Source organism: Lonchura striata, chromosome 4 (genome assembly GCF_050655825.1).
Source record: "Lonchura striata isolate lonStrDom1 chromosome 4, ASM5065582v1, whole genome shotgun sequence".
Classification (NCBI taxonomy): domain Eukaryota; kingdom Metazoa; phylum Chordata; class Aves; order Passeriformes; family Estrildidae; genus Lonchura; species Lonchura striata.
In genome coordinates this window covers 3,938,746-3,952,115 of record NC_140706.1, presented here as the reverse complement: position 1 = coordinate 3,952,115, position 13,370 = coordinate 3,938,746, and the positions used below count along the sequence as shown (strand labels likewise).

At 38.7% G+C, this 13,370-nt stretch overlaps 1 protein-coding gene across 3 annotated transcripts in view; it reads right to left on the bottom strand.

The window, feature by feature from the left end:
* CTNNA2 (catenin alpha 2) overlaps positions 1 to 13,370 on the bottom strand; it is a 475,172-nt gene that overhangs the window by 418,366 nt on the left and 43,436 nt on the right. For all 3 annotated transcript variants that reach the window (XM_021535749.4, XM_085578480.1, XM_021535753.4), the window contains exon 2: positions 1,146 to 1,252. In XM_021535749.4, the coding sequence (XP_021391424.1) occupies positions 1,146 to 1,247 (102 nt within the window). In that variant the 5' untranslated portion in view covers positions 1,248 to 1,252. The remainder of the gene's footprint in view (positions 1 to 1,145; positions 1,253 to 13,370) is intronic.

Genomic DNA, 13,370 nt, shown 5'->3' with positions numbered 1-13,370 from the left:
TTTTATTTTCCTTAGTCTCCTTGACATGCTGCTAAAATAGAAACACATTGTTGCTCATCAAAATACAATCTTGGGAACATGAGTTTTTATCATTGAAGAAATCCATGTCTTGTAGCTCAGACTGTAATTTCTTGATTTACGTTTGCTCCAGCGCGCTATCAAACAAAGGCGTAGCTGAGCCCAAATTTAACCCAGCAAGCACCTGGTGAAACTGTAAAGCTACAATGGTACTTCTGGGCTGATGTTTTCTTTTCTCTGGGCAAAACAGTGGAAAATAAAGCAAAAGGAGAACACGAAATTCCCTCCCAGAGGATGCAGTAACTTGAGTTTCACAACAGTTTGGTGCACAGCAGATTCACCTGCTGATGTCGATCAGCACCAGAGTAACAGAGAACTGGCAACCTCATTTTCAGCTGGTTTCACAGCGAATTCAGGATTTTAGTCTGTCTTTCATGTCAGGAACAACATTATCAGGGTTTACAATGGAAGTTAGTTACCATGTTATCACCATGTGCAATGAAAGGACGAAAGGCGCTCTGCCTTGAGTCACTTAGAGACTTTCATGTCCAGAATAATTTGTAGAGAAATAACGTATTTCTTTTCAGAAACAAAAAATGACAACCAGATGTTATTTCTTTGGAAAGTGACTCATTGAAAGAGCAGAGGAATTGGGGTAATTAAAGCAGCTCTCCCTATTTAGACCAACTTGAAACAGAAAGGCATCAGGCCTCTACACACACTCCTAGTGATGGCAGGACAGAACGAAACAGGATTTAATAGCTTCTGTAATTTGGATGGTTGGTTTTGGTTTGGTTGTATTCTGAAACTCTCTTTCATGGTGAAATAACAAACCAGAAGCATGTCTCAGTCAGATCCCAATCTTTGACTGTTTGTTAAGATTCTAAATTGCTTTATAAGACAGACATAAGTAAATAGCTGTTGCTACTGTATTCCTGCTCACATTTTGAGACTATAAATTATTTAGAACAAGTCTCTAAACATGTTTGAACAGAGCTTTCCAACAGAGATGACGAACAAAAACTGCTCATGTTTTTATTATCAAATACTATTAAGATAATTATGTAAAGAGAGTAAACACAGCATCAGGCTGAAGAAAGAAAAAAAAATAAACCAAAGACACTTGCCTGGGTGACAAGTGGCTCCAGTAGTCTCTCTACTGTGAGAGTCCTGATTTCCAAGCTTTTGGGGTCCCATTTCAAAATGATAGGTGACGTTGCAGAAGTCATACTCCCTGGAACAGATAAAATTATACAGCATGAAAATTATTAGTGCACTATCCACATACTGCATAGCATTTATGTAAAGAATAAATACATACAGCCACACATCAAATACTTCTCCATAATCTTGCTGGTGTTCCTCTACTCCCAAGAACTCCCAGGAGCACCACTGCTACGTCCAGTGGGTGCTTAGGTGTTTATATTCCAAATTATTTTTACTCCTGTACTTCCAACACCCCAGCAGATAAGTGAGTCCTGAAGGAACCACATCTCAGGGAGGGCACAGGCAGGAGCAGGTTTATCCTGAAGGGCAGACCCCAAACAGAGACAGAGAGACCCCAAACTGGAGCAGAGGAAAAGTGTGAGAAAGTTTTATCAACTTATTACAACCCCCATATCCCCCTGTGCCACTCGGAGTGGGAGAGGCAAGGAACTGGAAGAGTCAGAAGTGGAATAAAACAAATTCAGCAACTCTGTTCAGATTTTTGAATCAAATTTCCCCCACGGCATTCAGCATTTCTTAATTTTGCATCAAGGAGTACTCATTTAAAGACAAAACAAATTCTCCAGACCATCTTAGGCTTAAAAGCTTAAACAAAACCCAAAATGAAGACAAAAGCAAATTGCTGTTATTTTATTCACCAGTTCAGGTTTTCATGCAATTTTCTGAAGAGGTGACTTTATTTTGGAAATTCCAGATACAGAGAAGTCCAGCTGTCAGGCTGTAAGAGAAATCCAATGCACCTCACTGAGCTGGAAAGTGATTTAAGTATTGGGTGACAAGCAGAGCCACATATAAATTAACCTGTCTACCAAACCCAAGAGGACAGAAAAATCTAATAAAAAAAAGTTCATTTTAAATAATTCTGATATAAATCTTTCCCTTTATTTTAAAATTAATATGAGAAATTAGAAGTCCTGTATACCACTTAACAAGTAAAGACAAACCAGTAATATCACATTGGACCTTGTGAGATTCAAGTCAGGCCCCTCTGTATACAATATCCTTAAAATTTTAAATTATTTTCTTCAAAAAACAATTTTAGTACTTTTCACTTAGCAACTTTGGTATGTTATCTTAGTAGTTCTAATCAATAATCTAATTTCAGTACTAAAATTTATAAATAAATAAACAAATTAATCACCACCATAATAAAGGGAACGAAAAAAACTCAGCAATTGCTCCGTGAATAACAATCCACTTAATGAAGCTTAATTCAGTAAGGTGCTTTCTCAGGATTTAGCAGCATTATCCAGTATATACAAAATAAATTCTACTGCTCTACTCAGGAGAATATCTTGAGGAATCACTATCAATCAATATAAACAGGCTGGTGAGTCTCTGCAAAAGATTCTCACTGGATTTAAATACTTGCTCCAAAAGAGACGCATATCAGAACTCCCTAATCAATATATTTATAAATCACATATAAAACCACCATTAGCCTCCTCTCACTTGCAAACATTTGGTAACAGAATTACCAGATAATATCTAGTGAGTGCTAAAATCACTATTATTCAGTTTCCACTCTTCCTCAAAAACCCATTAGGTTTCATGTTTTACAGTGCTGAAAACACCCAGGCGTGATTAAAGAAAATTGTGAGACAGTTTCTAGTTGCTGTAAACATGGGTGATGTGGGAGCCATCGTTTTTCCAACAGAAAACATTTAATTATCTTGCAGAGCCTGTTTCTTTTTTTATGTGAAGTTGGTTGCCACTCCAGTCGGCCTCTGGAATTCAAAAAGTAAGTCTGAAGTAGACAATTATTCTAATTGGTTAATTATGAGTTATGATATTTTCAAATGTGTCACAGACTTTCTTTTCACTAAGCACACTTCTCCTCACTAACTATTAATATGAGTATTCAAACTTGTCATAATTCAAAAACAAATTCAAAGCTGTACCATACTCCAGAGCCTACAAAAGCAAATTAACTTCAATGGATGGTAGTCATGCAGGTGATAATAAAAATAACCTGGGTGATCAGTTGTTACAGCCAGGATATGGCCTTGGGTTCAACCTTCACTAAAAAAATAAAGCAAATATCCCTCAGAACTCAATATAAAAGGGTGATTTCATTCTAATTTTTATTACTCTTTCTTTTAGTTACTATTAATAGATTTTTCTTTGTACCCCTTTAAAATTTTAAACCTACTTTACCTTACTCCTAATCCTACTTCACGACAAAAAATAATACACTAATAATTAACCAACACTGAATCCACCAGAGTGGTTTTCAAATATAAAAAGGGCACATGTAAAAAAAAACCTTATTAAAACCTTATGACAGTTTTTCATTCGCAGGCAAATCTACACCACAACAGCAAATAAGAAAAAAGTAAAATTAATGTATTTCTCTCAACACTCCTTCAGCTGCTGTCACAACAGCAATTTTAAATGACAAGACTAAACAGAAGTTACCTGCCCAAGTGTTTATATAAGAAGAGATGGAATGTTTCTTCCTTGCAATTTCTACATTGAACTTCCTACACCAAACAGGCAAACAGGGACTGCTCAGTTGGATAAAGGACAGGATGCTAAGAACATTTTATGACTATTTGACCAAATATTCCCCAAAAGTAGCTTTAAGTACTCCACTGAAAGGAAAGGCAATTTAATAGTGCAGTAATAATAGTGCCATAGAAGAATACAGACATTGCAGTCCTAATCTTGAAACAAGCTCCAGACTTCCTTCAAGAATATATTTTAGGATTTCTATTGCCTCTGTTTCTTCTTCCTTGAGCATGTGCCAAAAAATGTCTCTTGTTCTAAGCTTCTAGCTTTTCCTAAATACAGCAATTCAGAAATGTCTCTATCCAGCTCAGTAATGTTCAGTGTGAGCATTTGTTTAGCCAGTCTGTCTTCAAAGCCTATCTGGGAAGAAAATGAGTATTTACTTTAGTAAATACTAACAAGTATTTACATGAACAAGTGGAACAAGTGGAGCCAAAATCCACATCAGTAGAATTCTCCATTATATAACAGTCCCCAGAAGTCTAACCCCACACCACCCTTCCCACCAGCCTCTTCACACAGCATAATTTTACTTTTTGGAAAACATCCCATGAACCCAAAATGTTCAGCATGTGGAATTGTTTGTCTGTCACACTACAACTCCCTGTTTTCCTCCACAACAGATCCACTCTCTGAGTGACTCACACAGAGGAGCTTTCTGAGGGTCAGAGCAGCTCACGAGTGACTGCAGCTCATTTCTGTGCTGCAACTCCAATGTAGGAGTAAAAATATTGAAAATCTCCATTGGCAAAAGCAATGTTTGCTGAAGTAAAGTGATAATTTTTTTAGAAATATAAACATTGCCAGCCTTGAGCAAGCCTCCAGATGTTAGTCCAGCTCACATCTGCAATGCAGACATGAAAGACAGATGGCAAACATTTCATCCAGACTAAAGTAAAAACCCTTTCTACCTGACTCATAGCAAAGATATAGGATTAATCAGCTGGCAAGAGTAGATTGGCAATGCTGGGAGGACAAGTCTGTACTTCCAACACTCTATTTGCTACTGGACGGCAAAAAATTATATTTATTAGTGAAAAAAAGATGTCCAGCAAGGCTGAAAAGCAGTAAGGTGAAAGGAGTCAAAAGGCAAAATAGTAATAATTTAGTCCATCTTTCCAAATAGTGAAGTTAAAATACTAACTTTTTGATACTCAATGTGCAATACCTAATGCTTAAGGCATTTATATGGATGAGTGAAGAAAATATGCTGTACATCTGATTCTCCCCCATCAGTCACCACCCCAGATTACAGCCCCTGTGTCCAGATCCATGGGGCACTTCCACAGGTGCTTTAAACCCAGCTGATCTCCCAGCTCAGCTCTCCCTGCAGGTTCCTACCCTCCTCCCTTGGTATCAGGGCTGGGAATTCCACCAGGAGCAGAACCTGCCTGAACACCAACCCTACAGAGGCGCTCAGCCTTTGAAGCCATGCTCACAGCAGCACAGGGAACAACCAAAGCTCTGAGAAGAGCAGCAGAGATGGATGGAGGACAGGGCAGCCTCTCCAGACACAAGCTGGTTTAAGATGAGTTAAAAACAGAACAACACAGCCTGCAGTTCCTTGGTTTGCATCTGAAGATTGAGAACCACGTCAAAACAAACACCTCCCTGCACAGAGACAGACTGCTGCGAGGAATACGGAATTCCTTCCAGCAGGATACACAAGCTCTTGAGACAGACAGAGGAAAAAAAAACGAAATCTGACTGATTTCACAGACATTTGCTTCACTGGGAGGTGGAAATCTAAACACATGAATGGTTATACCCTCGAGTCAGACAGAGCATGACAGCGCTCAGAGATGCACAAGCTGGCTCTGGATTAGCTCAGGTACAGGGGAGGCAGGAGCACAGGTAGGATTTCAGACATCAGAAATCCTACCAAAAGCCCTGGAGAGCCCAGCCCTGGCTGATCTGGCTGGCAGAGGGCTGCACTGAGCTAGATATATATAGAGATATACATATATATATATAAACCTGGTGGTACACAGAGCCGAGATTCTGTTCCCTAATATTTATCTGCAGTACTGAGCAGTGCAGCTGCACCTCTGCTCTGACCTGAGCAGCAGAAAGTGTAGCTGCAAGAGCTCTGATCCTCAAGGGAGCCTGGTTCTCAGCACAATTCCCAACCCATTTGCTCATTCTCTGTCTCCACTCACACAAGAATACAAATAGAGACAGAAGGACAAAAAGCAGGAGCACATATAGGGAAAGGAAATAAAGGAGAAATGCTAAGTGGACAGAGACTATGAGGAGTAAAAGTGCAGTAGGAAAAGGAAGAGAGGACATGCCTTTCTGCAGATAAAAAGCTCTCATCATTAGTCAGTGACAGCCCAGTACAGCCTCCAGCAGATCTGGCTGAAACAGAGTTCAAGTGGGAACTTCCCATCACCTTGCTTTAAAAAATGGAGAAAGGAAAAAAAAAAAAAAAACAAATAAACAGAGCAGGATGGTTTGGAGGAGTATAAGGAATATCTGTCTCCACACTTGAACAACAACTTCTTGACATACTCGTTTATTTTGTTTAATGAGTGTGACTCCTCTCTTCTTTCCTAAAACTTAGGTGGGGAAGAAACAAGCCAAACTGAACCTTTAGGCCCCATTCCCGAGATTAACCATGCAGAGAATTTTTAATTGGAGCTTTTCTAAGCCCTCTCCCCTTCCACTAACCCTCCACCTTCACAGTGGGGCAAGATTCTGCTTTGGCCTCAACAAAACTACGTTTTTAAATGGAAGCAGCCCATGATGCAAACTGAGATTTTTAACCAATAACCCACCAAGGAAGGAGGGAAAAAGGCTTTACAAGGGGAGGATTGTCGTGGTAACAGAGCCAGTGGGACAGAGACCACACAGAGCCCCAAAAAGGGAACTGGCAAACTAAAAAAAAGGCAAGGATGGAGTGATTCCCATTTTTCAGTCCCATTAACCAGCTCAGTCTTGGAGGCAACAACCTACACCAAGACCTGCATCAAATGTGAGGGCAAAGTGCCTTCAAAAATCAAAAAGACCCTGAAAGTCTCCCAGGGAAGGTGCAAAAACCAGTTTAAGGATTGGAATAACAGAGAGGTCTCACCCTCACCCACCTGCCCGACCCTCTGTTGCCTCTGCTTTGACTAGAAAGTGAGAATGGACCTCGAAATTCTGTGCAAACCTTAACTGCAGTATCCAAATAGTTTTTATCTACTCTATGTCCTAGGAAAATAATTCTACTTTAAGGGCTCACACACCTACAGCTGAGTCTGAGTGCCTGTTTGGGCTCTGCCATCATTCAGCACTCAGGTGAAGTTTATTATTTAGAAGATCTTCACTCCCAGGGATGTTATACCCAATATCCAATCCTAAAAACACCTGAATTTCTAATGGGTGGTTCTCCATGAGAAGCCTGGTGATTTAGGGAGTGCTATTCCTAGGAAGGATGAAAAATAGGATTGTTCACATTTCCTTGCTTTAATAAATATTCCAAGTAGAACCACATGAAAAGTAATTTACTCCAATACGTGTAAGCAATCAAAGTGCTTGAAAGCTGCTTTGAACAGCCATACATAAAATTCCTATATTAAGATAATTAATCTTGTATTATTTATACAAGCATGCTTTTTTTCCACTGAATAACTTTTACAGTCAAGGCAAGGGAGTTTCCCTAAAAACTCAGTGAAATAGAAGATTTTAAGGAATCTGTCGCACAAGGCAGCCCAGGCCTCAGCAAAAGGCTGTCCTGTCTTTTCTGTACAACCATAGTTTTTCCCTCAGATTTCTCTGTATTCACACAGCTCCTCAACACCTCCTAATAAAAGTTCTCTCACAGCTCTGGACGTGATCAAAGCCCCTGAGCTCAGTGCTGCTGAGGGGCTGGTTCATGTCAGGTCATGCTGCAAGCCCAGGAAAACCAAATCATTTTAAATCAGGTCCTTGGTGCAGATCCTACACTCTGCCTTCTCTATCCATCGTATTTTCCCCCCAAATGATGCAAATTTCTACATACAGCAAAGTATTATCTGTAAAAGACACATAAATTACTGTAGATATGCTGAATTTACAGAAATTACCTTCCTTTTTAGTAATAAAACCATTTGTTCTGAAACTTTTTTTTCTGCTTCTACTTAAGGCAATATTAATCACACACCTTGCAGGGAAAAAAGATCCAAACAAACATTTATTCACTTCTTCTATTTTATTTATTATTTTTGTTCATTGTATGAATTTGGCATTAGTAATACCAGCTCACATTTTACAAAGGCAGAGAAGTATTAAGAAGCTTTGGTTTAAATTAACACATTTGCTCCCCTTACAACAATAGAATTAGTATCTCAAGTTCCAACAGCTCTTCAAAAAGACTTCTTGAACTTAATCCTAACCATGACTTTGCAAGCTTCTGTTTCTGCATGTAGGGGTCATCCTTTCACTGAAAGAATCTTATTTACAATTCCTCATCCTTGGAAACTACAATTAACCTCACCACTGTGTTACCCTGCAGCTGCTCTTCACTCCTCTGAGAGAGAACTCTTTCTTCCAGGCAGATCAACCACTGCTGCCTCCAAATGAAACAATTGACAGATTTTCCTACAGAGAGTCAAAGCTTCAGGGGGTTTTGAGCTTTTTTGAGTTTGGCTGGCTTTTTCAGGAGACTGTTTCCTGCTGGTTTTACCAGAATGGCAAGGCTATAGTAGCATCTCTCCACACATTTCCCTTTCACTAAGTTTTAAATTATCCAGTTATTCATCATTTTAATTAAGGGTTTTTTTTCTGTTGTTCCTACAGGTGAAACACTTGTTTTCCTGCACTGAACAGAACCTTTTATTTATGTGAACTACAGACACAACCAGCCCAAAGCTTGTACAATTTCACTGGATGAGAAGAGTCTCCCCTTGCCCTTGGAAAGTCCACAAGCCTCCACACCATGGAGAAGGAGCTGTGCCATTTTCCAGCTCCATAATTAACACACTAAATAGAATTGGCTTCAAACAACGCCCAGTGGAGGCTGACATTTTCCTCAGCAATTAATATCTGGGGTCATTAACTACCTCTCTGAACATTCCCACCAACTTCCAGATGTCACATCATCCTGTATCTGATTTGTCCAGCTGCTCATCAGCTGCCTCTGAGAAATTCCTAAAAATATCAGAGAAATTTATCATCTAACCTTCTGTTCATTAAATTAGCTCTTCCTTTAAACATTTTACAGAAAGCTGATCTATCCTTAGTAAAACCTGTTCAGAGTAGGCCTCATTCTGAGACAAGGCACAAGTACCACTCCATAATTATTTACCACCAATCCAAAAAAAGGACAAAGTAAAAATCTGCAACCATAGAACTAAATGTCAGTAAGAACTGAAACTGCTTAATTCTGCTTGGTCACTTGTTATTGAAAACTTTCTTTGTGTTATTTTTATGTTGATGGATGTTTTAAATAAAGCACAACGCATGATAATATCCAAAATGTTTTATCTTCTTCCCCAGTTGTGTGCTCAAAGGACTTGCTGAAGTTCTGTTAGTTGGGAAAAACCAAAAAACAGTGTGGCATAAGAATTGCATCACATTATATTCTAAACTGAATTCATTGAATTAAAGATAATAAAGCTCTGTATTTCCTATTCAGAAAAGACCTTTATTCAAAAGGAAGGTATGCAAAAGGAAGATACAGACAATCACAGGACATGTATAATTTCTAATGTAAAAAATGCCATCTTTAAAGAATGTAACTTCTAAAAGATTAAAAACAAACAAACAAAAAAAAAGTAGCTGTTTCCCCCAAAACTTATGCACAACCTTAGGAAAATGCCATGTAAAGAGAGAAAGATAAGGTTTCTAACACCTGACCTCTCTCTAATTTTTCCTGAGTATGCAGAGTATTGAAGACAATCCAGAAAAGAAGCAGAACTATGTCAGAGCAAGGCTGACAATTCAACATTAACCTCTCAAAGCAATGGGAGAAGCAAACACTTGAAAATGTAACAAAGTATTACATGGGGGGAAACAAAATTAAACTTGGTATCACAGATTTACAGCTCTGTATTTTAAAGAACTTTAAAGCAATAAAAACAAAAAATAACTAATTATTGTAACAGACTCCCCAATCCAGGCAAAGTGAATGAAAACTGAAATTAAACAGGCTTTTCACAGAATTTAAATAGGGAAAAAACACGTATGAGGAATAGGGACCTGAGATGGATTTTTCATCCCCACTTATTTTAAATTCAGAACTTTACTGTCTCCAAGATAAGAAATACTTTAAGCAGAACTGACTTCATTAGAAAATATGGTGCATGATATGGAGGTGATTACACTAATCACATCTCTTCCTTCCTGCAGGACACTGTCAACAAAAAATCAAAAAAGGCAAAGGATGAGATCTGGTTTAATTTCAAAAAGTCCTGTACAGCCATGCAAACACACTGAAGGTCATTTTGCAGACCCAAAAAAAGAACCAGGTTTCCAGAAAAGTTGATTCACACGCTCCAGCAAGAACTACACTGCTTTTATCCAGCTGAATTCCAGACCCCTTGAACTCCAGCAGTGAACACCACACAACCTACAGCACTACCTTCCATTAAGATAAAGAGCATATAGATTTAAGAGTTCCCACTAATTATAAATGTGCAGGAATAGGTCAGGCAGGCCAGTGACATCAGGAGATTTATGTTCCATGGCCACATAATTCATAGAGCTGGAAAGGCACTGGCACTGCCTGGTACAATCACTATTTGTTTAAAACTGCCCGTAAAACACAGAGAACTGTTTGGTCATAGAATGGACACGTTGGAGGTGGTCTGTTTTAGGCAATATTTCTCCAAATAAAGGGATAACTTTCAGAGCTAGAGGTGATATAATGACAGAATCACACAATTTTTTAGGTTGGAAGGGTCCCTAAAGTTCATTTTGTCCCACCCTCTGCCATGGGCAGGGACACTTCCACTAGCCCAGGTTGCTCCAAGCCCCATCCAGCTTGGCCTTGAACACCTTTCCAGACAGAAAAAATCACAATCTAGTGGCAGCTGATATTTCCATTACACATACACAGCAAAAGAATAAAAACTCACCATCATGGTCATTAATTTCCTAACGACCAGTATTTTAAAGTTTCCTCCTTTATGTCTTATGATGAACAAACCCAGTTTTCAAGACAGTAAGTTTCTCTGATTTGGCTCACATCCCTGTCTTTAATAACTCCAGTGTGTGCTGCCAGCCACCACAACGATGCATGAATGTTCCTGGGCTTTAGTGGAGTATTTGCAGCAGAATGAAAGAAAACAAAGCTGATAATTCAATAGTGACAAGCGTCATCACAGTTTCTCTTCATTGCACAGGCATGGAAAGTATCCAGAATCACCATTTGTCCCTGATCAAGGGATGTTCAGCCTTTAAGCCCGAGTTCTTTCTTGCTTTGTTCCCTGTATCCCAACAGGCAGTCAATAGGTGATTCTGCTGCCCTCACTAATCCATGGCATCCTATCACTCCTTCTGCTGCCACGTACAAAGAACTCTAAGCTTATCCCTTGTGGCTGTTTTGTTGTTGTTCACTTGGTTTTAACGACATGTTTACATCCCACTCCTTAAATTCCCCATTTGTCCTCGCTAATTCCTCTGTGCCATCCTATTTCTTCAAAAATAATTCTTATCACTTTGGCTCCAGCATTCTACTGTCTGAGAGCAGACTGACGGGGCTGTTTCTCATCTACTCTATTCTATTAATGCTCCAGTTTGCAACAGAAAATCCAATTTATCATCATCAGCCAGTATTATTTTGATTTCTGTGTAGTACTTAGAACTAAACCTGCTTTTCCCCCACCTATTCTATGAAGAAATCAATCACCCCAAGGACATGGGAGAGTTTTTTTTTTATCTGAGATGTAATTGTGTTGTCCTCTTAGCTTTAATTTGCTGTCCAAGCCACCATGACCTGCAACACCTTCAGAACATAAATAACTTTTCAATAATGTTGTGTTTTACAAAGGCTCAGCATCATATCTTATAAAACATATGTTTAGATGGCTCAGATTTGTGTTAGTCAACATCTAAAATAGGGAGAGGGAAAAAAAAAAAAACAGAAAAAACCAAAACCAAACCAAAAAATTAACCAGTAAAACAAAAAACTAAAGATAATTTAAAAAAAAAAAAAAAGCCTACAACTCAAAAAACAAAACCCAAGGAAAAAAAATTACTGGCAAACCAAATCTGGATTTTTTTAGTTTTCATGAATCAAGTGTCATACACAATTAATTGTTAATTCTACCAGCTAGAATTTCTGTGGTCACTCTTCTAGAAATTTTCAGAATATTCTTTTTTTAATTTAGCTGCTGATATTTATGGTGTGACCACAAGTGAATACAAGACAGTGCAATAAAGTAGTGTCCAGTCTAGACTACATCTGCAACTGTAACTGAAAGAATTTCTCAGATTCATCACTGAGACTTTAGGGCCCTGTGTCAACCCCTACTTTGAGCCACATCTACTCACAGCTTTTCTTTCACCTACGTGAACCAAAACCACTACAAGGGCTTTGAATTAGTAAAACCAGATTTTATTAGAGCACATCTTGGCCTTTACAATAAAGAAAATTCAGGAATTTAATAAAGAAAATTAGGAAAAGAGAATCAAAATGAAAGGGATTTATGAACAAATGTATCTCCTTTCAACTGCATCCTTCCAGGGTTGAGCTCTTCCTTTGGCTTTGCTCTCAGCTCTAGCACTTTGTGGAGGTTTGCTGGGAGCATCCATATTTTGCCATGACTTTGGAAGCCTCAGAAGTTCATTTCCAGCCTGTTAGAACTCACTGGCAGGACACCTGTTTGGGTATCTATTCACGACCCTTCAGAAGGCATCAGGTTGCTGGGAATGCTGCAGGTTCCATTCTCACTTCTGTATCTCAAGCTGCCTCCCTGATCTACCACACAGAAAGAATTCAAACTATAGATAGCCCAACATTATTATTTTCCTTTACTTTCATGTCATTTCTCTCTTCTCTTATGTTTCCAGGAAACCTAGTTACTGACAATAAATAACTGATCTCAGGATTGAACACATTACTGAAATGCAAAATGCCAGCCCACAGAATTTGATCATTTACCCGTTCCTCCCTTTTTCTTTCCAGACAAACAAGAACCACAGAGCAGAATTGCTTTGAAATTCTCACAATGGCAGTGAAAAAGACAGATTAAATTTAACGTTGATAGATGTAAAGTGATAAAAACCAGGAAAGACCAGAATCCTGCCTGCATACATAACGATAGACTCTGAATTGGTTATTAAAACCCAGGAATGCAATCTGTGAATTATAATAGCTTTCTGTAAATGCCAGCTTAACACAGAACAGCAACAATAATAAGGTGAGGAATTATTCTAAAAGGGAACAAGAACAAACCAGAAAACATCATTAGGCCAATATAAATCCATATCATTAATACAATTTAGCCATCACTTTCCTACAAAGAATATGGCAAAACAGAGGAATACAGTGGCAACAAGGGCAGTCAAGGACTCCAAGGAAAAACTACAGAGATTAAAAAGTCTTCATAGTGCAGAACAAAAGAATACCTAAAATCATAGAAACATAGAATATCCTGTGCTGGAAGGCTCCCTCAAGGATCATCAAGGTCCAAATGCAGGTGGCACACGTG